A 26536-nucleotide genomic window follows, 5' to 3' on the forward strand; every position below is an offset into this window, starting at 1 on the left:
CGTTCTCCGATTACAGTTTTTGCACATAATGGATTTTACCTTGTTCTGAAAGGCTCAGTGAAACCATTCAACCATGAAACTTTGAGAGAGGATCAGACAGTCTCTACGGTAACAACATTGCACTACTTGCTTATCTATGATGGGTTCTTTGCTTTGCCTATACAGTAACTATTAAAAAACATTACCATTCTTACCTTTGAAATTATAGATATGCAAAAAAAATAAATAAGAAACCACTTGAAAATTCTTAAATTCTCTGGACTTACAATTTATAGTTATTGATTTGATTTTATAGTTATTGATTTTAATTTTACTGATTTAAATTTTAATGTGTTTTTTTTTTTTTTTGCATAATATAACAAAACAAATATGATATATTTTCAGACATGTTTATATATTTTTTTAGGTAAAATCATACAAATGTTTTCAGACATGGGTTTGAGTAAAATTCAGTTTTATTCTGATGACTTTTTTCTTATTTAAAATGTAAATGTTGCCTTTTTCAGCATTTCTATGCATAATATAACAAAATGATGTTAAGTTATCAGACATTTTCACACACTGTCTATAAAAAAACAAGAATTGTCTTCAAGGCATTGTTAATTGTTGCTCAAAATGTTTAAGAGTTAAAAGATGTTACACAAATCTTATACATTTATTTTTGTGCCTAAAGCAATTCGGTTACATAATAAATGTAGTTAATCCATGTATTAACATTTATCATTATTATTTATTATTAATTAATATTGTTATTGTTTTTTCCCTCCTCAGTTTTTTGTTTGTGTACTTGATGTTAGGTGTTGGTGTTTATTGTGTTAAACCTAGGTTACCCATTTTTCCAGATTTAATACAAGTCTTTTGTGTCTCCAGAATGTGTCTGTAAGGTTTCAGTTTAAAGCACCCATCAGATTTTTTATTATACCTTTTTTAAGTTTCTATTTTATACCTCTGTTTCTCTTTTATGCCTCTGTATGCATTAAAATAGGAATGATTTGAAAATTGTCATTCATTTTACTGTATTAAATGGGCCCTTTAATTAATTAAATATACATTTTTAGGGTAGTGGTTTCAGTTCACAACAGGCCTACTTTAATTAAGAGTATTGTAGTATATGAATAAAAATATTAAGTGCACAAATCAGCTCTTTTGTTAAAGAAAATGATCAGGTAATGTTGATTAAAGAGAGTTTCAATTTGTTCTATTGTTACATCCATGAGTGAAGCTTGTCAAAAACAAAAAATAATTAACCTGGTGCTGGTCATTTAAGCAAACACAGTATTGTCTCTGAATTCTAGGCTCTTGAATATATCGTTTATACTGTAAATAGTGTTCATTTATTGTACTGGATTTGATTGTTTGTTTGTTTGTTTTTTATCTAGATTGCAACTGGAGGTTCTTTTGGATCTTGTGAACCTGTAAATGCAGCAGAGGGAAGTGACATTGTCCAGTGTGTCCTGACACTCGAGACCTGCGAGATTCTCAAAATATCTCGATCTGGCTATGAGAAGCTGAAAAAGGTATAATTTAAATAATATAAAAGACAAATGTCCTTGTAAACCAATTACTATGGATGCACTGTTGACTACTTAAATTCTATACAGTTTTGGTAAAATAAACAAAAATCTTTAACTTGTTAAATCGTCAATATATAGTTACAGCTATAGTATAGTTAAGATAATATTTTAAAAGATAGTAAAGTATGGAAAAATGTTTTTTCTTTGACTTGTGTTTCATGGCAGACAATACAACAAATACTATTTAATGTTCTCATGTTTTTATCGTTTTTTTTATAAACACGCATTTCAATTTTGGTACTTGCAGCAAATTTCAAAAATGTTATAACAGTAAAGCGTTTACCACTTTGTAATGCTGGCGTTCTTTTTCACAACATTTAAAATATGTAAACCTGAAAACAAGTCTTAAGGTGGGTCTCTGTTGTCGCATTTTGTGCTTAAAAAAGCACCACACATTCTCTATTGGATACAGGCTGGGACTGCAGGCAGGCCATTCAAATATCTGTATCCTCTTCCTCCACAGCATGACTTGTGTGCACAGCATGACTAATGTGTGCAGAATGTGGTTTTGCATTGTCTTGTTGAAATATGCATGAGCATCCCTGGAAAAGAAGGTAGCATATTGTCCTCTAAAATCTCTACATACTTTTCAGTATTAATGGTGGTCCGGATAACCGTGTCCATTTCTCCCAAAAATACCTGAAATACTGATTAATCAGACCACAGTTCAGGTTTCTACTGTGTGATGGCTCTGAGCGGTACAGTACAATTTTCACTGGCATTTGTGAATGTAGCCATGTATTATGGTATTTGACAAAGGTTTGGCAAAATAATCGTGAGCACATGTGGTGATATTGCTTTTAGATGAACAACGATTTTTATGCATTTCTGCCTGAGAGATCAGAGATCATGGTTGTTCAGCTTGCACTCTTGTTCTTTACACACTAGAATTACCCCAGATATGTTGAATCTTTTAATTATGTAGTGCACTGTTGAAGGTGAAGTATCCAAATTATTGCAGGTTTGAATGACAGGAAAGGATGTGTATTTACAAATGAAGAGAATTTGACCAGACAAAATATGAAATATTTCGAGTTCATATTGTGTACAATGAAATACAAGTCTACGTAAATTTGGAAATCACTACTTTCTTTTTTTATTAGCATTTATATACTGTCCCAACTTTTTCAGATTTTGACTTTTTTTTTTTTTGGACTATTTTTTGTTTCTTTTGATTTATTTAATATTTTTCCCTAACATATAAATTTGGGTGTACTCATTTCTGTACCGTTATCAGAAGTTATTTTGTTAGATTAGCCTCAGATTTGGTTTCAGTTCTGAATAACCTAATGTATATGCACAAATATTATATTGTATAGCAAAGAAAATTTTGATTTAAAATAGAGATTTGTGAGGGGTGTACTTATATATGCTGAGCACCGTAGTCTTCTAATATGAAGTAAAAGCAAAAGAAGAATATCCTATACTGGCCAATAATCAATATGCTATTCATCCAACCCATGCATCCTCATATTGAACCGTCAATGACAGAATGTCCACTATTGTTATTTGTAGGATATCCTGGCACGGGATCACGAAGTTAAGGCAGCTTTGATTCAGGGTTGCCAGCTGTACCTTCACTGGCCAAAGCTCTCCATCAACCACCTGGTGGACGGCATGCAGCTCAAAACATTCCCAGCTAATCAAGGTAAGTGGATGTTTCCATTTGAAAATGTTCTGTCACAATAAATCACACCGACGTCTTGCGCACTTTACTTTGCTTTTTTTGTTACGAGGGTTTCCGTTGACTGACTGCGTAGCACCTGGACGACATAATGGCTTTCCTTCGTTAATACAACACTGAACATATTTGCCCCTAAATAAATGTGTTTATGGGTGGAGAGCACTCAAATATGATTAGAGAAAAATACAAGCTGCTCCATTACCCGCACAGCTGACTTTAATTACCAGGACGGCTGCTTTTACACCTCATTTACGGAATATCAAAGCGTAGATGTTCTTTGAGGTGTGTGTGTGTGTGTGTGTGTGTGTGTGTGTGTGTGTGTGTGTGTGTGTGTGTGTGTGTGTGTGTGTGTATGCCATTGCAGGAGTGTTCTTTCAATTCAGACTTTTTGGTAACACTTTATAATGTTAGCAAATTCTTATAATGTTTATATTCTTCCCCTTTTTATTATAAGGGATTTACAAAAGTCCTCACTTTTGATGAGGTCACAAAGTGTAGATGAAGTTGAGTTAAAAAGGCTTTTATTATTTTCAAACAGAAGTTTTTTTTTTCTAACTAAAAATCATCCTCTTAAAACAATTCTTTAAACAAAATGCATTTCATCATGATCAAGGATAAAGCACAAGCTTTTTATTTTCCCCTATCCATCTTTCCTATGGATGCCTGTCCCCTCCACTGAATAAAAAAATAAAATAAAAAAGTTAAAAAATTAAAAAATTTAAAGTCAGAATTCTGAGTTATAAAGTCACAACTCAGAATTATTTAGTCAGAATTGCGAGTTAAGTCAGAATTCTGAGTTAAGTCAGAATTGCGAGTTATTTAGTCAGAATTCTGAGTTATAAAGTCATAATTCAGAGTTATAAAGTCAGAATTCCGAGTTATTAAGTCAGAATTGCAAGTTAAGTCAGAATTGTGAGTTATTTAGTCAGAATTCCGAGTTATAATTGCAAGTTAAGTCAGAATTTAAAGTAAAGTCAGAATTCTTAGTTATAAACTTGCAATTCAGAGTTATTTGGTCATAAATTTGAGTTAAAATCAGAATTGCGAGTAATTATGTCAAAATTCCGAGTTATAAAGTCAGAATTTCAAGTTATAAAGTCAGAATTCTGAGTTATAAAGTCTGTCTATTTATTTGTCTATTTATTTATATTCATTTGTTCTTTTCTATATATGCTATTTACACCATTTGCCATTTACACCATACACCATTTTATCTGACAATTAGTCAGATTAATGGATTATAATTTTAAAACAGTTCAAGAAATAAAGTTAATTTCAAGAACAATTTGAAGAAAAAGGTTGAGTGATGCATCCTTTTTGTAAAATTGTGCTGCAATGCTCAAAATCGCAAGAGATATGAATGCAGAATTTGCATGATTAAAATATTGAGAAAAAATTGAGAAACAAATAATCTCAGAAGAATTTTATTTTTATTTTATTTTATTTTATTGTATTATTATTATTATTTTTTAACCTGCCGTTGAAACAGGCTTCCATACTCATCCATTCAGTATGAATATGAATGACTTTGAATTGAACACAAGCTCTGGTAGACTCTTCAGTTTCTGTTTCGGTCCTGGATCTGACAGGCAGGCATATGGTTTGCTGTGGTTGCCCTGAGATATTGGGCTAGAGATCAACTCTCATGGCTGAAATCTTTATTTAGTTGCCGGAATCTCTCCTCTTCCGTGGCTGCTTCCCATTATCCGTATCCTCTCTCCAATTATATGCCTTCACTGGTATCTTCCTCTTTAATGAAAGGCTTCATCTTTTAAGTATAAAGTAAATCTGTTTTCTTTCAAGACACTTTTAAGTGACATCATTCCATGCCAGACCACATCTTCACCCGTCTCCGGGTCGTGACTGTCTCTATGAACACATTATTTTACGCCAAACATGTGTGAACACTTTAAAACAAAAATCTGTCATAATTCACAGAAATTGATTTCTACGTTTGGTTTGAAGTTTACGTCTAAGTGAAACCACACATATGTTAGAGGTATAATCTAGAAATGTATCTTCTAGCTATAATCACTGATTTTGTATATATATCTATAATAGAAATAAAGAATTATGTTGCAGGATGTGTAAAATTAGCAAAACCGTACTTAACTATCTCTAACCCTTTAAAGTATGTGCCTATTGCATATGACTAAACAGTGCATCCGGAAAGGATTCATAGAGCTTCACTTTTTCCACTTTTTTATGTTACAGCCTTTTTCCAAAATGGATTAAATTCCTTGGTAACACTTTATAATAACTACACACTATAAATCATTTATTAAGCATTAGCAAATAGTGAATATGTTATTTGTTAAGCATTAACTCTACATTAATAAACGTTAGTAAGCAGTTTATAACTGCAGCTACAAATGCTCTATTCCTGACTTCTACACACAAAACCCCTTAATGACAATGTGAAAAAAAGAGGTTTTGGAAATCTCTGTGTAAGCTTCCAGGGTTGACAGTGCATGTCAAAGCACAAACCAAGCATGAAGACAAAGGAATTGTCTGTAGACCCCCGAGAAAGGATTGTCTCGAGGCACAACGCTGGGGAAGGTTACAGACAAATTTCTGCTGCTCTGAAAGTTCCAATGAGCACAGTAGCCTCCATCAAATGTAAGTGGAAGATGTTTGAAACCACCAGAACTCTAAGCTGAAAGATCGGGGGGAGAAGGGCCTTAGTCAGGGAGGTGATTAATAACCCGATGGTCACTCTGTCTGAGCTCCAGCTTTCTGTGGAGAGAGGAGAACCTTACAGAAGGACAAACATCTGTGCAGCAATCCACCAATCAGACCTGTATGGTAGAGTGGCCAGATGGAATTTTAGTCTGATGAGACTAAAATTGAACTCTTTGGAGTGAATGCCAGGCGTTACGTTTTTTTAGAAAACCAGGCACTGCTCATCACCAGGCTAATACCATCCCTACAGTGAAGCATGGTGGTGGCAGCATCATGCTGTTAGGGATGTTTTTCAGCAGCAGGAACTGGAAGGGAAAGATGAATGCAGCAATGTACAGAGACATCCAAAATGAAAACCTGCTTCAGACTGCTCTTGACCTCAGACTGGGGCGACGGTTCATCTTCCAGCAGGACAATGACCCAAAGCACACAACCAAAATGTCAATGGAGTGGCTTCACAACAACTCAGTGAATGTCCTTGAGTGGCCCAGCCAGAGCCCAGACCTAAATCTTAATGAACACAGTTGCTTCCTATCCAACCTGATAGAGCTTGAGAGGTACTGCAAAGAGGAACGTGCAAAAATTCCTAAAGACAGGTGTGGCAAGCTTGTGGCATCATATATAAAAATACTTGAGGCTGTAATTGCTGCCAAAGGTGCATCAACAAAGTGTTGAGCAAACTCTGTGAATACTAATGTAATTTGATTTTTCAGTTTTTTTTATTTTTAAAAAAATTTTAAACAATTTAAAAAAGTCTTTTTTCGCATTGTCATTATGGGAGACTGTGTGGAATTGTATATAATTTTAATATTGTATATATGTATATAATTTAATTGTTTACTATTTTTGTTTTCAAATTTTCTGACCTTTATAAACTACATATATATATATATAATTAAAAAAAACTATTTACAGGGATACATTATAAGTTTAGAAAATAAAAGAAACAGAATCACATCACACAATGGATATATGCATTTTGATTCCTTAGCAATGTTGATTGTTTGCATGAAATTATTAAATTTAATAATATTATTAAACATTTTTTTTGTTGCACATCTATTACTGAACTAGAGTCAGTATCTCAGCACTGGGGTTTCACTGTAGAATATAAACCTGTGTGTAAGTATCAGTGTTCAGTTTATCCAGCTCAGCTGAGGATTGGCCTATCATATCAGACACAGAGAGAGAGAGACCTGTGGCATGAGATGTGATTAGAGAGAGAGACAGGTGTGTGGGAGAGGAGATTGATCGACTCTTATCAGAGAGTGCAGCCGACAGCTGATGGATGAGCATTTCAGATGCCAGAAGGTGGCTAATCTTGAACCGTCTTTATCAGGAGATGCTTTATTTCCTCCAACATGGTCAGCTGATGTAAAACAAGTTTTCCAGAATAAATGCACCACAGCTGTTAATTTGATTTTAGAGTAAATCGTGTTAAATACATGCTAATTAAAAAAAATAGAGAACAAATTATGGTAGTTTTTGTCAAGGAAACACCAAGTGAAGATCATGTAAAGTCGTTGTTTCTTGCAGAAGCGTAATTAAAGTTTTTCCCAGTGCTGGAAAGGCATCAGCTGTGTAAAACATACGCTGGTGGTTCATTTCGCTGTGGCGACCTCTGATGAATAAAGGCACTAAGCAGAAGGAAAATGACTGAATGAATTTAATTACAGTTCATATAGTTCGACCAAAAATATAAAAATGCTGTTGATTTACTCACCCTCTGTTTGTTCAAGATTGCATTTTCCTAAGTTGAACATTAATGAAAAGTTTTAGCAAAACTGTGGGCCTTGGGGATTTTTAAAATATAATGTCTGCCGATGTATAATTTTATACAATTATTCACTAAGTCAGAATAATTAGCCCCCCTGAATTATTAGCCCACCTGTTTATTTTTCCCCCAATTTTTGTTTAACGGAGAGATTTATTTCCACATTTTCAAACATAATAGTTTTAATAACTCATTTCTAATAGATGATTTATTTTATCTTTGCCATGATGACAGTAAATAATATTTTACTATATATTTATCAAGACACTTCTATACAGTTTAAAGTAACATTTATAGGCTTAACTAGGTTAATTAGGTTAACTAGGCAGGTTGGGGTAATTAGGCAAGCTATTGTATTACGATGGTTTGTTCTGTAGACTATTGGAAAAAAATACATAGCTTAAAGGTGCTAATAATTTTGACCTTAAAATGGTTTAAAAAAAATTAAGCTGCTTTATTCTAGCTGAAATAAAACAAAAGACTTTCTTCAGAAGAAAAAATATTATCAGACATACTGTGATAATTTCCTTGCTCTGTTAAACATCATTTGGGAAATATAAAAAAAAAAAAGAATAAATACAATAATAATTCTGACTTCAACTGTATTCATTCAAATATTTTTGTTTTGTAGGTTATTTTTGTAGGTATTTGTGTGTGTGTGTGTGTGTGTGTGTGTGTGTGTGTGTGTGTGTGTGCGTGCGTGCGTGTGCGTGCGCGCGTGCCTGTGTGCGTGCGTGCTTTTACTGACAGCTGCATGTGTGGATCTTGTCGGAAAATATCCTACAAAAGTCCTACATTACAGTAATAGTTTGATCAGGGTGTTTACTTCAATAATGCCACTAATTTAAGCATACTCCATGCGTTCATTCCATTTCTGTTTAGTTCAGTTATGACTTTAGTCGGATTAAGGTGATCAAAAATTGCTGTTTCGAGCTTATGTAGGCAAAATTCATGTTTAACTGAATAAACAGTTAGCAAACACAAGTACATATTATTGAACATCATTTATATTCATCACCAATTATCATAGTAGAGCAGTTTCTCAAGCAGTTTGTGATGCATTTTGGAAACAGGAGATGAGCCCCTGGTCTAATGCGCCACCTGGCTTGAGAAACCCAATCTCCGGCACCCATCCCGTTTTTTGTTTCTTTCTGAAAACTCCCATAATTTCAACCTTTTTTTTGGTACAGTCTTTAAACACCCCCTGGTCACCAACTTTGGTACAGTACCTGATCGCAGTGGCCACCCAAAACCCACTGCATCCTATCCCAGTTTTCAACCGTGTTATTCAAAAACCTCACCCCCGAACACCCCCTCCCCCATTCTCCTGGATTTTCAAAGACTTGTTGGCAGGTATGTTGGTAAGTGATATTCTAAGTTGATCTCTCTCTTTTGTATGTTGTTGTACTGTATTTATACAGATTTGCTCGCATATCAATAAGGTGTGTTGTGTTGGCAGAAAGAAAGAAGCAAAGTCTGCATGTGTTTAGCGTTTTTCCATATCGCAAACACAACAGCAGTCTGGTAGTGATTGCATTGCTTTTTTCGGGGTTAATTATTGAGATGTCCTGATTGCAACAGAGAAGTACTGTAGACTAACACTGTAAGAAGATATCTCTGTAGATGGATGGCATTTCATGTCACGTTCAGCCTTATAATCTCAAAGTGTGAGCAAAATCAGCTGTTTTGTCATCACTTTAGACATAGAGACTCATTAAAACACTAGCTCTAAAGTGACGTTGGTGAATTAGTAACGCCTTCTGCTGTTTTGATGTCAGCTGCAGATGTGAATGAATGGCGAAAGAAAGTAGTTCCTAATAAAAAAGAGTTTTTAGACTCTCCGTGTTTGATTTTCTTATTGTTATACACGATTGTGCCGTCGAACTGTTGTATAAAAGCAATATCACACTTGAGCAGTGCGATATGGCTGTAGAGCAACATTGGTGGCACACTAAGAAACATGGCCTGCGGCCTCGTGCCAATGCACGCCTCCCACCAGTGCTAATATACAGCCATATATATATATATATATATAAATCAGCATATATACAGCAATGCACACACATATATTTGTGTACTGTTAAACAACCATTTAGTTTGGATGCCTAGCACTAATTGCAATATAATCGTAGTCTATAAATGTCACAACCCTTAAAAAGAAAATCTTTCTTTTTTCGGCTTATATTATATCACAGATGAAGGTATAACTCAATGGAGACTCAATGGAGTGTTTGTATTGTATTGTGTGTGTGTGTGTGTGTGTGTGTGTGTGTGTGTGTGTGTGTGTGTGTGTGTGTGTGTGTGTGTGTGTGTGTGTGTGTGTGTGTGTGTGTGTGTGTGTGTGTGTGTGTGTGTGTGTGTGTGTGTGTGTGTGTGTGTGTGTGTGTGTGTGTGTGTGTGTGTGTGTGTGTGTGTGTTTGTTTTGAGGTAAAGACCTGTCTTTTCCACACACATCACATGCCATTCAGCACCTTGGATAGCAGCTCAACATGTGAACACAGCTAACAGGTGTGAGAGTTTAAACATGAGCGCATGACGGACTGGCCGAGTGCACTGGGAGTTTGCAGAGGAGGAAACCCCTAATGGCTTTTTCCTCTGTGCGACTCCTTACAGACAACTCTTGACCGCTTAACAACCCGTGACCGCTTTAACTCACCAAAGCCACTGTCCTCATTTGAACTTCCTCCTGACCGGGATGTTAAACCCAACAGCTTTGATCCACTTCCCTCTTCAGCTTTCTGACTCTTGAGTTGTAATGTCAGCTAGACCACACATTTTAACCCTATTAATTCTAGCTTTTTCTTTCCTGCCTCGCCTGTCCTGTGGTATCCTACTGATTTTTTTTTTTTAATACACTGTAAAAAGAGACTAGTTGAAAATGTGAGTGAACCAATTTTTTTTTTCAAATTAAGTAAGCAAACTATGTGCATACTTATAAAATTAAGTTAATTGAACTAAACACTTATAAGTTACAACAGATTTGCAGAGTGAATGGCGACATCAACAGCCCGAGGTATCAAGATCTTTGTGCTGCCCATTACATTAAAAACCACAGGAGCGGGCAAATTCTTCAGCAGGATTGCGCTCCTTCTCAAGCTCCAGCCTCCACATCGAAATTCCTGAAAGCAAAGAAGGTCAAGGTGCTCCAGGATTGGCCAGCCCAGTCACCAGACATGAACATTATTGAGCATGTCTGGGGTGAGAGAGAGAGGAGGCATTGAAGATGAATCCAAAGAATCTTGATGAACTCTGGGAGTCCTGCAAGAACGCTGTCTTTGCCATTCCAGATGACTTTATTATAACGGTATTTGAGTCATTGTAGAGGTGGATGCAGTCATTCAAGCTCATGGCAGTCTTACATAATATTAATTCTTTTTCCACTCTAGCATGACTTTATATTCTATACTGTACATTATTTCTGTTACGTGATAAGACTTTTCTTTAAGTAAAGTCAGACCTTACTGCACTAACTAAATAATTAAAAATCAAAGCATGACCATATTTTATTTTGGTAAAATAATCATAATCTAGAGGCCTTTGCCTTTCATATAAGCCACTTCTGATACCAAATGATCCACTAGAAGTTAACTTATTATTATTGCAGATCCTAAAATGTTTGTCAAGTAGTGTATACTACTGCATTATGATGTATAATAGGCTTTCTGCAAGTTAGATCTTCAAAAGTTTTAATTAGTTTAAAAAGGTCCAATTCTTAAATCTATCATAAGGCATGAAAACACTACAAAAAGTCATTGCTTTAAAATAAAAATGCATAATTTGCTCAGTATGTTTTTTTTTTTCTCTCTCTCTAGTATAAATATATCAGCATCATTAATTCTAAAGACATTTACTGGAGAGGAGTAATTGGACAAAACTGAGTTTATGCTAAGCCAAAAATTATATTTATCAATAAGGTTTTTGTCAATTTTCTATCTGAAGTAGATTTTTCTGAGCCTGCTGGAAAATATTTATTATTCTTATTAAATATTACTCATATTTTTGCATATTTGTTTCTTTAATTCATATTATTTAGATTTTCTTTTCTGTTTAGACAATATCATAAATCATTTGTTTTGCTATTGGGGACTTTGCTTTATACACACACACTCATATATATATATATATATATATATATATATATATATATATATATATATATATATATATATATATATATATATATATATATATATATATATATATATATATATATATATATATATATATATATATACATATATACATATATACATATATATATATATATATATATATATATATATATATATATATATATATATATATGTGTGTGTGTGTGTATATATATGTATGTATATATTATGGGCAAAGATTAATCATGATTAATCACTTGACATTCAAAGTAAAAGTTTGTTTTGACATAATATACAGTTGAAATCAAATTTCAATTTTCAAAAAAAAAAATTAAATTTTTTTCTTTTAAAATTATTTCCTAAATGATGTCTAATAATTCTGACCTCAACTGTACATAGTTTATATCTAAATGTAAATACACACTTTCTCAAATATATGCATGCATGTGTGTATTTATATAAACATAATAAAACATTCACAGAACACTAGTCAAAAAAACTTTTATTTTGGATGTGATTAACTGCAATTCATTTTGCCCAACACTACTTTTTTTTTTATTGTAATTTTATTTATAACAGTTTTTTAGCTTAAAACTAAAATGATCACAGACTTTACCTATATAATAAACAGTTCATCCAAACATTCATTAAATACAGTGAAAATATATGTATTGTGCTATAAAGCATTAAAAACAGAGTGGTAAAAAAGGGTAGGATTGTCCATGACTCATAAGTGCTTGTTTTGTTTTAGTAGAAAGGCCAATAATTGTGATTCAGAGAGAGGAAAAGTTACTGTGATTTATTGATGCGTCTCTATATCATTTGATGTTTGTCCCTGTGTAAGAATGTTCTCAGGTCTCCCTCATTTCCCAGTCTTTATCTTTCTTAAAAACATGTCACTGAAGATCAGAAGTGAAAGCACTGCTCCATTAGTTCATCAGTCCTCGAGTCTCAGTTTGCCTCCCCAGAGACGTTAGCTGTAAACTGTAATATCTTCTGTTCTACAGCAGGATTAAGCCAAACAAAAGCCTGTTTTCTCCAGATGCTCTGTGCTCGTTTTCTGTGGCCTGGGCTGACACCCTTAGGCTACGAGTCCAGGCTTTTCCAGCCGTCTTTATTTCACATCATGTTGCACGGCTGCTCCAAATATCCAGTCCAGCTTGACTGTTTCTGATTGTCTGAGCAGAAGTTTACTGGCCTGTTGCTGTTTGGCCCACCCAGTTGGAGAGAATTTCATCAATGTTTATTGTAACATTTAACCACCCAGAACATACATTTATTTCTGTTAAAGAGAACTTCGACTTTTTGGTTCTGCTTTATTGGAGGATGTGATCAGTGTATAAACAACCATGTAGTCAAAAACTGAGAAGTCTTTCCCTTGCGTTTTGAAAAGGTTTCGTGCTTACATGACAACTTAAGTTCAATAACTTTATTAATGCCTCATAGGATACTTAAATTAGGGCAGTAGTATCGTGACACATCATACAGTACTTTTTAAAGCAATCCGCGTTTACACATGGTTTAAATTGTTTTGCTCTTGCCTTTAATTCATATGTTTATATAGGCATGACAAATCCAGTATTTAAAAAAAAAAACATCCACTTTGAAATCCGCATTTTCAGTCTTAAAAAGGACTTTGTTGTGTAATCAAAGAGACAAAATATATAAAAGGTGTATGGTTTTTGACTGAAAACGATGTTGCATAAATTGCCCCTTAAATATTCCAGCAAATGTGAAACAGGTGTGTGGGTGTAATCAGTGCAGAAGGTTGTGGGAAATGTAGTTAGCGGATGCAGAGCCCTCTAGTGGGGTTTGTGGGCACGTCAGCTGGTGAGCATAACAATATTTTTTGTTATCTTTTCAGGGTTTACTGTGCATTTACACATCAATATTGTTGTCTTTGTCAAAATTAACAACATAAAACATATTTTTACTATAGATTTTACTATAGATTTTGGGATATTTTTACTATAGAATTTAAAAAAATCTAATCTATACTGGTAATTCATATGAATTTGTATGATCTCATCTTTATTAATCTTGCAAGGGGCAATTAGCGTCATGACACATCATACAAACAAACATCACACAAAAACTATTTCTTAAAACAATCCGCATTTACACACGGTTTATGTTGTTTGCGCTTATCTTTATTCTACACCTCTCTAAATAAATGCATGAGTGTGATGGTCAGCATTTTCAGACACTTCTTTCCAGGTGTTTTTAGAGACACAACAATGCCAGCATTAAAAAAGCATGCACTTTGAAATCCATTTCCAAATTTCTGCATTTTCAGTTTTAAAGGACTTTGTGGTGTAAAGAAACTGGCAAATGTATAAAAGGTTTACTATTTTTGACTGAAAACCAGAGGCATATTTAGGCCTAAGCAATATGGGTGTCATAGAGACCCCCCACTTCCCCTCTCTCTCCCTGCTCTTCACTTTCAGCCCCGACACTCCCTCTATTCCCCTAAACCTCACCCCCTGGTTCTTCTCATCCTCGCCCACTCAATCAAATTTCCTGAAAGCAAAGAAGGTCAAGGTGCTCCAGGATTGGCTACCCCAATCAACAGACATGAACATTATTGAGCAAGTCTGGGGTAAAATGAAGGAGGCATTGAAGATGAATCCAAAGAATCTTGATGAACTCTGGGAGTCCTGCAAGAACGCTTTCTTTGCCATTCCAGATGACTTTATTAATAAATTATTTGAGTCATTGCAGAGATGCATAGATGCAGTTCTCCAAGCTCATGGGAGTCATACTTAATATTCATAATTATTTCACTGCACTATGCTTTTATATTTTATACTGTACATTATTACAATGCATAGCAGAAAACCACAGTAGTATTTGTCAATCAGATAAGATGCATACATTTTTTTAAACTCTGCATTAGGATAATCTGAAAAGGTTGAACAAATTGTCATAAAAATTACCAAAAAGACCGATAAATATTAAAATGCACTCTAAAATTTACTGATAATGATAAAACTACTCATTACAAAAAAAGCCAGAGCATATTTTATGTTATATTTAAAAAGAGTCTGTTCACACATGATCTCTTAACAGGAATTTACCACTATTTTTTAAGAAAAGTTTGTATGTACAGTATGAAAGGAGCTGATGTTTTCTGCTGTAGTTACAGAAATGCAGAAGTCTGGATGTTAATGCCCCGCGGGTGGAAGCGGGACTGCGGCGTGTTCATCTAAAAAGACAAACGGCGTGTAACAGAGCCTGCTGTGATTTCCCAAGTGATCCAGACATTTGCTTTTTAATGGCTTGCGAAGACACGCGAATAATATAGTTACGGCGCTTTCGCTCTGAAAGGGGGAGAGTTTGAGAGATGAGATTAAAAAAGTCGACTTCCTTCCTCCCTCGAACACTTTCTGAAGCCGAGGCCTGGTTTCTGTCACCGGCCAGACAAATAGACTCGGCTTGTCCCGCTCACTGCTTCTCAGAGATGGGATTTACCTGTCAGGCCTGATATACAGTGTTTCCCCCTGATGTTAAAGGCTCACTGTAAATCAATTTAATCCTCACCTCCGCAAACCAACCTCAGGTTTGTCACAATAAGAAATAATCCACCGCTTTTGGGGCTGCTGCCAAAACATAGATTACTTCTGTCGTAAACGCTCTACGTCTTTTTTTTCCTCATTCTGTTCTGCCTGGATCACTTCGGGTGTACATTGAGATGCATTTATTATGGCGGGGAATGAATTTTTTTTTTTCATGGCACCTGAGGCAGGGATAGACGAACAATTCAATTGATAATCTAAGGTTTAAAGTGAAATACTAATCTACTGATTGCTTCTGTCTTGTTTTAATTTTTGCTTGAAATGTATTGTTTTTGCACTGTACAAAATGTGGATTATTGGGACAACATGACGTAATTAAGTTAACTTATTTTTTTTTATTAAAAGTTTTTTTAAAACCAATTTAAGCATATTGGATATAAAACAATTAAGTTGACCCTAAAAAACTAATTTTAAGTATTTTGAACAAATAGCAAACATTTTTGAGTGTCTTTTAGTTGTATTTTGATGCAAATGTATTTTTTTATGTATTTATATAATTAAAATATTTTAGTATAAAATCTATATATATTTTACTGTTTTCGTTGTATTGATTTAAAGGGCATCTATGGTATAGTGTGACCACAGTCATATTGGAGTGATATAAAGCAGTGGTCCTCAACCTTTTTATCACCACAGACCTGTCAACGCTTCACAATTTTGCCACATACCTGGCGGGGTGTGGTCGTGGAGTTGGGGTGTTGGTGTTGGGTGGTTAGAGGTTTATAAGTTGCTAGGCGACCAATCGTTTACTCAGAGGATGACAAGCTGTCACTCTGATACAATTTTTTTTTTTTGTGGAGAAAATTACAAAGCACTGCATTGTTTGTCTGTTCTTTGTTTGCCTTAGATAATTAGTCTATGTGCTGCATTTGACACTGTCGATCACAGCATACTTCTGGATAGGCTGGAAAACTGGGTTGGGCTGTCTGGGACGGTCCTCAAATGGTTCAGATCTTACCTTGAAGGGAGAGGTTACTATGTCAGTATAGGTGACCATAGGTCGAGGTGGACACCCATGACGTGTGGAGTCCCACAAGGCTCGATTCTGGCACCTCTCCTGTTCAACCTTTACATGCTCCCTCTGAGCCAAATAATGAGAAAGTACCAAATCTCCTACCACAGCTATGCTGATGTCCCCATTGACACCCTCCACCAGTGCATTGATGAAATTAACAATTGGATGTGCCAAAATTTTCTTCAGTTAAACAAAGAGAAAACGGAAGTCATTGCGTTTGGGAACAGAGATGAGGTTCTCAAGGTGAATGCGTACCTTGGCTCAAGGTCAAACGACAAAAAATAAGGTCAAGAATCTTGGTGTGACTGTGGAGTCAGATCTAAGTTTCAACAGTCATGTCAAAGCAGTCAGTAAATCAGCATACTATCATCTCAAAAATATTGCAAGAATCAGATGTATGAATATTATGTTTTTCATTTTCTTTTTCATTCTTTTATAACCTATTTTAAATCATTTTAATTTGTTTTTATCTGTTTTGTCTGCATTTTATGTTCCTAAACTTGTCTTTTTTATTCCTGTTTATGTAAAGCACTTTGAATTGCCACTGTGTATGAAATGTGCTATATAAATAAACTTGCCTTGCCTTGCCTATATTCCATACAAGCAGAAACAGCCAGTTCTTGTCACGTGACTCGCGGTGCGCTCCTCATGGCATTCATTTAACTGGTGCGTCTGGAAGGCATTGTGCGCCAAGCCCTGCACCCAATAGAGTCTGGCTGCAGATTTGCACTTGCAGTTTCAGGCTTGAACTTTCAGACTTGCACTGTCAGTTAACCGCACTTTCTCTGCAAGTGATGTCATTTACAATTGACACCTGTGCCCACTCACGCAAGTCTTTTAATAATTTAACTTAAGGTTGTTCCTGAAGGGGGAAAAATCCCTGAGGTAAGGGATCTCGTTAAGATCGTTGCAACAAACTTCTTATCTTATCACCCTTACCTTACTGTCTTTTTTATAAGCGTTTCACTGTGATTTTTGGCAACATACGGCGATGGGCGTCGCATTTGCTATAGTTACGTAAACAGATCGCATGCTTTTCATCTGAACTTCTGGTCTATAAAAAAATCTGCTGAAAATGTATCACGTTTTTTTTTTTTTTTTTAACAAAACTATTGAAGTCAAAGTTTACCTCATAAATGAAGAGTTGCTGTAAATGTACTCATGTTCAACTTATCTAAAATTGCAGAACATTTAATTTATTACCTGGATGAGCAAGCTCTTGATTCTGTCTTCACAGTGCTTGTGAAGGAGGGAAAGATTTGCTCGTTTGTGGCCTTCATCGCACGTGGAGAGTGTAACATCCTTCAGGATGCGCGGTCGTTAATAAAATCTGTGGATACAAAGGTACCAGGACAAACTTGCACAACAAACTTGCTTTTATAAAAACATTAGTGCATGCCATTTGTATTTGTAATATATTTTCTGTCAGAAAGCACGGCCAATGTTTAAAGGAACACACTTAAAATAGGCTTAATTTACATCTCTACTAGAGCTGAGTTTTAAATTTTTTATTTTTTATTTTGTTGATATCTGGGCCTGGCGGGAGCCTTTTTTAGCTTGCAGTAGCTTAGCTTAGCATAAATCATTGAATCTGATTAGACCATTAGCATCTCACTCAAAAATTGAAATGCAGAAATTTTAGATAATTTTTCCTTTTAAACTTTGACTCTTCTGTAGTTGCACCATAGTTATCCTTGTGCCTATTGCAGCCATGGTACATCAGAAAAGTTCTTTGATTATTACGTCAGAATGAAAATATAGTTCCTTGACGTATCAGCCTAGAAAATGACAAATTTTAATTTTCATTCAGTCTTAGTACACAGTTTAACTACCGAAGAGTCAAGCTTTAAATAGAATAATGACTGAAACCTTTTGTTAATTTTTTTAAGATGCTAATGGTCTAATCTGATTCAATAATCTATGCTAAGCTAAGTTAAAACTGCTTTCTTTAGACTTGGAGATCGGCTAAATAAAAAAAAAAAAAGGCAAATCGGAACTATTATGTCTAGGATATCAAATAAATAATTAATTCTTTGGGATATAAAAGTACAAGAGACCAGTCATAGTGGTATTATTAATATAAAACTGTATCATAAAACGTTTTTTTCATCCATTTCATAGTTTTTTTTTGTATTAAATAGTGGTGTAACGAATCACAAATCTCACGGTTCGGATCACATTACAGTTTTTGAGTTACAGATTGGACCGTTTTTCAGATCAGCTAAAAAGGGGAGGAGACAAATGTAATTTGCTCTCAATTTATCACTCATTGTAATCAGGGCTTGAAATTAACACCCGCCAATGAAACAAATGCGGGTAGATTTCAGCTGTGCCGGGTTAGATAGCTGCTCCTACTAGCCATTTTGGCTGTTCGAAAATAATTTATTATTTGCTAGTTCTGGCTCGTCATTAAAGATTAGAATGTTAGTTTATGACAGTTTGTCAATATGCATGCAAATGTGATCTTAGAATCAAGAAGCAGCAAGGCGTACAAAAATAACTAACAAAAAAGCAGGTGAATAACGAATGAGAGGATGATCATGCGCACGGCGAGACACAGACGGTCCTCCTCACACACTGATAAGGGCTCTAGTGTCCCGCGCATTACGTCAGCAAGTCAGTGTTTTAAAAGCTTGCGCACTCTCGTTTTCTTTGCCTGAAGCAACTGTGCCTGGAAACGCAACTGGTGCGATTGTTGTGTTTGAAATAGACTGGAAAAATGTGATGTTTGTGCATCCACAACCATGCTGCTTTCGAGAACTCCAGATTCTTTGTAAGCAGCAGTGGTTGGCACTTTCGGTTTAATGATTGTTTAAACATGTTATTAATGGGCCCGTGTTAGGGGTGTCACGATTTCGATTTTTAATCAAAATCGATCAAAATTTATGCTCAATTTCGATTATCGAATCAAAAAATAGAATCGTCGATGCTGCCACCTCCCCATCTCACGTCAGCTTGGCTTGCCAAGCGGGAAAAAAACAGGCTTGTTGAAGTGCTTGTTAAACTGCAGAAGCAGGAGACCCGTCGACAGAACTTAAACCCTCTCCTCTTTCAATGAAGTCGCCGGTGTGTAAGCATTTTGGATTTCCAGTGAGTTATGTTGACAACGTTCGTGTTGTCGACAAAAAAAAACACAGTTTTGCAAGCTCTGCTATGTACGTATTACGTACGGTTCGTCCGATAGACAACACCAGCATCGCGATCCTCCGCCCGCCCCCGTTGCAAATCCGCTCGCGAAAAATACACACTCAGGCCCTGTTTACACTGTCTTCGTTTTTAAATGGCATTTTAGAACAACAACGATTTGACATCCACAGTGGCGTGTAGCATTTCTGAGCAGCCCTCCTTCCTCTCTACCTCTGAAAATGCACATCACGTGACCACACACACAGACACAGACAGCCATGCGCTCGAGACAGCAGGTCCAGGCAGTCAGAGGACTGCTTCAATCTTTCACTCACTTGTACTTAGTCATTTTAGCGAACACCTCAGATGCTGTTGGCTGGTTCCTGTTGGTTGTGCGTCCTTTTTACCGACGCCATTATAACGACACAGATCACTGCCTATTCACAAGTCCCGCAGAAAAAAAAGTGTTTGACAGGTGGTAATTATGTGTGTATCTTGCCTTTATTCATTTACTGTATGATTTGTTTATGGGTAAAACAAAGACCATGCAGGTCAGGTAGTTTAAACGGTAGGCTACAAATAATTAATTAGTCATTAACTAATTAATTATTCATAATTGAAAATCGAATCGAATCGTGCCTTTAGAATCGAAAATGTAATCGAATCGAGAATTTGGAGGATCGTGACACCCTTAGCACACAATCATCCTTTATTATTGTACTTTTGCTAATAATTATTTTTGTAAATGGTTTAATTATCACCCTTTACATATAACATTGCCTTAATAGAAGATTAACTCTCAATTTATGTACTGTATACTGCTGATCTGGGACCTTTAGCCAGTTGGGACTACAGAGCACTGTGCATAGTTTTAGATTCATGAGAATACTTTTTATTAAATATCAATTGTTTAAAAAAACTGTGCTAACCACTGAGCCACCGTGCCACCCAAACATATCTTAATCCCTGTAATTTTAATACAACTAAAAAGATGAAATGATAGGAGTTGTAAAATAAGCCTATTTCCTGCTCCCAAAAAACTGTTGTGTTCCTTTAATGCACTGCTTGCTGAACTACAGTCCTGCAGGGTCAGATCTGTAGTGGTTGGTAAACTGGGCCCAAAGCAGTCGTTTGGAGAGGTCAGCATCCTATTGGATCAGCCTTCGCCATGTACTGTTATCACGGCCACTGAAGTTCACGGTGGAATCATTCAGCCGGAGTGTGTTAAAGGTCAGTCGCCTCACAGAGCAGTGCAGTCATGACATTAAAACACACAGTAATAGCTTTAACCCTGAACTCGCACGCACGCGCACACACACACTCGCTGTACTGCAACACACACTGATTTGAAGTGTGTTTGGTGTTGTGTTGTTTCCCTGAATGAGGTTTATTTATTATACGCAGGTCTGGACTCTGTGACCACTGCTCTTATACTGCAAACGGCTCAGCCTGTGTGTGGAAAACTCAGTGAGGTGAGAGAAAGGAGGACTTCAGGGTGTGCAAGAGCCTTATAAGCAGCGCTGAGCTGAGTACAAGCATTACTAAAAGGAAAAGTTCATTAATTGAAGTTTTATTTATCAGTTAGTTGTTTATTATTTATTATTGTATTATGTATTGTATAATAATAAGAATGTTATTATTACATCATTTTTGTTTTCATTGTTGATATTAATAGTAATACCATAATAATAACAATAATAATAATAAATGTTATTTTATTTAAAAAAAAAATATTAGCAGTTTCATATGTCTGTATATGAAATTATACAGATATAATAATAATAATAATAATAATAGCAATAATAATAATAATAATAATTATTATTATTATTATTATTATTATTATTATTATTATTATTATTATTATTATAATGATCAACAAATTTATGGCTGTTGTTGTTGTGATTTATTATTATTGTTGTTTTTATTATTATTATTATTAAAAGTAGTTACTGTAAACCTGATAAATTAAATTAACTTAAACTATTTGAGGAAACTGATTGCACCAAACCATTTAAATTTTGAAACAAAATGGTTTGAGTACTGTAAACTACTGTATATGTCTATACATAGTCATATCCACATATATTATTTGTGTTGATAGTTTGTGTTGTCAAGTATTATTATCGCTATGAGTTCAACGAATTAAGTCCAAACAACTATGTAGCTACTCAAATGGTTCGATATTGCTTCTAGAACTAGAGTTAACATGAAATATAATTAGCTCATTTATTTATTTATTCTACTTAATATGATTCATTCATGAGTTACAATAACTCTTTTTCTTTTTTAAATTACCTTTTTTATTTTCTCAAATAGTTTTACATCAGATACATGTCAGAGATCATACATCTGAGTACACTCACAAATATATGTACAAATTCTGTATATACAGTTTCTTCTACACTTTTTGCATTATATGCTTTCCTTTTTGTACACATGAACTAATGTTATACATGATAAAATAATTAATTAATTAATTAAAATAAGTAATAACAAAAAATAGTAAATGAAAGAAAGGAGGGACAAATTGATAAAAATAAATAAATAAATAAAATAATATATGCAAACACATACACATAATCACAATAACTCTTTCATTGAGTCAAAGTAACCTTTTAAAATGTATAAGTTAAACTTAGATTATACAGTATGTAAAGTTTATATTATTTTTTAATAATAATATATAATAATGTTATTACATAATAATAATAATAATAATGATAAAAATGAAAGTAATAAAATAATAATAATAATATAATAATGTTATTAGTATTAACAGTAATAGCATGTACAGCTTATATTAATCATTTTAATAATATTTAATATCATATAATAATAAAAATAATAATGATAATAATATTAATGTTATTAGTATTAACAGTAATAATATATCTGTATATGTACAGCTTATATTAAACATTTTTAATAATAATGTCATAATCTAATTACAATAATAATATTAATATTACTACTAATAATATTTAAGTATAATAATAATAATAATGAAATAATGATGATATTATTATTATTATTATTATTATTATTATTATTATTATTATTATCAACCATATTGCTCATCAGCTTTTATTTATTTAACTGTTGTATTACATATTGATTGACCAACAACACTATTTATTATTATTATTATTATTAATAATAATAATATTAACAATAATAATACATTACTACATAACACTTATTGTTGTTAGATGGTTGTGTCAAGTATTAAAAATACAAATTATGAAATTATGAAAAAATTATTTTGTATACTTTTCATATATTTTAGATATAATACATTTTAATATTAAAAACCCTCATATTTTCAGCATAAAGTGCTGTATTCAGATGCATTATTGTCTCCCCAGCCAGAACATAATATATTTTAGTATCCCTAAATGCATTAAACACAGTCAAACAAAAGAGTAATCACATTAGTCCAACACAACAGCACAGCGGACTTATTAAAAAATAAGCAGGACTGCACAATTCGAGCATTCTGGGAAATGAAATGTTCTTCTAGGAGTGTCCATAAAATGCGAGTTGCAGACGTTGTTTCACCTCCAGGCCTGTTTGCTGGTTTTTGCTTGACTTGTATGTTTTTCTTTGTGCAGGAGGAAGTCATGAAGGAGTTCCTGACACAGGAGAGGATGAAGAAATGGGAACTGGAGAAGGTTGTTCTGCTTTCCTTTTTTTCATTTTTGACCCTTTAACCCGTAATACGATGTGTGTCCTCCTTCAGGGTGTGGAGAAAGAGCGGGAGAGTGAATTACAGAGCCAAACCCTTGTGAAACGCTATTCAAAATATATAAAAAAGAAGAGTTCATGAGCTGTAGAAGCTGTTCAACTTTGACTCTGTTCTCAGAGAATTCAGACTCTGCTGTTTTGGGTCCCGGTTTGCCAAACGTCTGATATTTTACAGCGTCATCTGGTTCTCTCTGGTTAAATTGCTAAAAAGCTTTCCAGGTTGGAGTTGTCCTCTAATAAAGATCTGGAAAGTTTGACTGGGATTTTGAAATAATGCTTAATTTATTTATTATTATTATTATTATTATTTGTGTGTTTTTTTGTTGTTGTAGGGATTTTGTTTCTGAAAAAATCAGAGCTGCTCTGTTATTAACATTCATTTGTAATTATATTCTTGTTCTTCTTTCTCGTAGTTACTTTATTGTCATTATTATTTTATTATTATTATTATTATTATTATAAAATGTATTATAATAATAATAAAATAGTAAAAATAATGCAAGATTTTCTTATTATTGAAAATAATAAAGATTTTAAAATGTATTTAAGATATTTTAAACAATTTTAATATATATTTTCTTCTTGTTATTATTATAAAAAGCTATAATAATAATAATAATAATAATAATAATATATTTCTCTTATTGTAAATAATTAATACTAATTATTTGTTTATATTTATATATATATATATATATATATATATATATATATATATATATATATACATAAATATATATATATATATATATATATAAATATATATATATATATATATATATATATATATATATATATATATATATATATATATATATATGTATATATATATATGTATATATATATATATATACACACTGAAAAAAAATATATAGAATAAAACATATATAAATTCATATTATTATATATTAGAATGAAGTTTCTTTAACATTTTCTTCTCACTTTTTCATATTATCATCATCATCAATAACAGTATTACATAATATTTTAAAGGTTATAATTAATTAATATATTTATTTATTAGTTTATTTATTCATTTATTAATTAATTAGTTAATTAATTCGTTCATTTTTTCATTTATTCATTCTTTCTTTAAGATAAAAAATGTCAAAGTGAGCAGTCATGATGGTATCATTAATATGAAACTTGTTTTTTTATCCATTTAATCAGTTTCACTTTTAAATACTTATTTAATATTTTGTACTTTTGTTTTAAATAATATAAAGAGGCAACACAGTGGCACAGTAGCTAGTGCTGTCACCTTACAGCAAGAAGGTCGCTGGCGTTTCTGTGTGGAGTTTGCATTCCTCCGGGTGCTCCGGTTTCTCCCACAATCCAAAGACTTGTGGTACAGGTGAATTGGGTAGGCTAAATTGTCAGTAGTGTATGCGTGTGAATGGGTGTGCGTGGATGTTTCCTGGTGATGGGTTGCGGCTGGAAGAGCATCCGCTGCATAAAAAGGTGCTGGATAAGTTGGTGGTTCATTCCGCTGTGGCGACCCTGGATTAATAAAGGGACTAAGCTGAAAAGTAAAAAAAAATGAATAATATAACGCTGCTTTCGCAATATTATTTGACTTTTTTACATTTAACTTTTATAGTTTTAGTTCTTGTAGTATATCAACTATCCTTTAAGACCTACATTACCTGACAAAAGTCTTGTCGTCAATCACAGTTGTAAGAGCAACAAATAATAAATTGACTTCTACTTGATCGTTTGGAAATGTGGCAGAAGGTAGATTTTTCCGATGAATCCTCTGAATAGTCATTGTCTGTGCTGCTTGCAGTGCGATTTTATTGATTTATTTATTTTTTGGGGCCACAAAACTTTTATAGATTGTTTTTCTAGCTTATATGGAGATGCACTCCTACTGCAGAATCATGCCAATCGATCCAGCATTAAATATTCTTTCCAAATAGAGATATACCATTTGTCGTATGGAGAAATTGTGTTCGTATCGCAATATATATCGCAAAATAAACACATCAATGTTAGAATATCATGCACTACTAGTTAAAACGGCTTATTTAGTTAAATCCACACAATTCTTCAGCTATTTTCAAACTTTAAAACTTAATTGTTTTATGTTTTATGATCCTCCTCATTTTAAATTAAATTACCTAATCAACTTTTGTTTGGACAACATGAAAGCATTATGTGGAACCCAGCAGTTTTTAAGTGAACCTGTCAGCTGTAAAATATTTATTTCACTGGATTATCCTAAAATAGGCCTCACAGTGTGGTTATTTATTACATACAAATGTTTTCATTTAATTTCCAGTGGAAATGCCCTGTATATCATTAATCATGGTGCGAAAAAAATCCTCTCTGGGGAGCAGATTTCCTATACATCCACCACTGGTGCGTTGGAGATGTTTAAAGTGTGTGTGTGGTCCATGAAGCTCCCAGCGCTTATAACCAGTAGAGACTAAAGCCTTTGTTCACGTGTGTAAACATTTCCCCATGAACAGCTCTGATCCTCTGAAGCCTCACTGTAGATGTTTTTCAGATGTGTTTGTTTCTTCACAGTGTGTTGCCGTCCGTCTCATTGGCAGATCTTGTTCAGGTGTAGCTTTATAGTTACGATAATGTTTGACAGGCTTTAGTGTCACTGTGTTTATAGTACATTTGTAAAGATTTTACTGTAGATTCAAGCTGCTGGCATTCACACGTTTTTTTTTTTTGAAGTGGGCGGCACAATGGCTTAATGGAACCCTGTTGCCTCACAGCAAGAAGGTCACCGGTTCAAGTCCTGGCTGGGCCAGTTGGCATATGTGTGTGGATCTTGCATGTTCTAACTGTGTTGGCGTGGGTTTTCTCTTGGTGCTCCGGTTTTCCCCACAGTCCAAAGACATACGCTATAGGTGAATTGAATAAACTAAATTGGCTGTTGTGTGTGTGTGTGCGTGCGTGCGTGTGTGTGAGAGAGTGTATGGGTTACTGGGTTGCAGCTGAAAAGGCATTCACTGCATAAAACATATGTTTGAATAGTTGGGGGTTTATTGCGCTGTGGCGACCTCTGATAAATAAGAGACTAAATCGAAAGAAAATGAATAAATGAATAATTTGTATTGTTATTATTATTATTATTAATATTACTTTCAAATAAAGTAAGATAATGTATTATTATTATTATTAATAATAATAATAATAATAATAATAATACTATTATAGCTATGTAATTAAAATATATAAAATATAGTAAAATGAAAAATTTAATATTATTTATTACTACTATATTACTTTT

General features: G+C 33.8%; 1 protein-coding gene across 3 annotated transcripts in view; it reads left to right on the forward strand.

The window, feature by feature from the left end:
- Positions 1–26536, forward strand: part of cnbd1 (cyclic nucleotide binding domain containing 1) — a 79678-nt gene that overhangs the window by 47570 nt on the left and 5572 nt on the right. For all 3 annotated transcript variants that reach the window (XM_009302167.5, XM_073940946.1, XM_073940945.1), the window contains 7 exons: positions 17–108; positions 1380–1517; positions 3090–3222; positions 17654–17760; positions 20622–20772; positions 20947–21014; positions 23157–23216. In XM_009302167.5, coding sequence (XP_009300442.1) covers positions 17–108; positions 1380–1517; positions 3090–3222; positions 17654–17760; positions 20622–20772; positions 20947–21014; positions 23157–23216 — 749 coding nt within the window. The remainder of the gene's footprint in view (positions 1–16; positions 109–1379; positions 1518–3089; positions 3223–17653; positions 17761–20621; positions 20773–20946; positions 21015–23156; positions 23217–26536) is intronic.

Source organism: Danio rerio, chromosome 24 (assembly GCF_049306965.1).
Source record: "Danio rerio strain Tuebingen ecotype United States chromosome 24, GRCz12tu, whole genome shotgun sequence".
Classification (NCBI taxonomy): domain Eukaryota; kingdom Metazoa; phylum Chordata; class Actinopteri; order Cypriniformes; family Danionidae; genus Danio; species Danio rerio.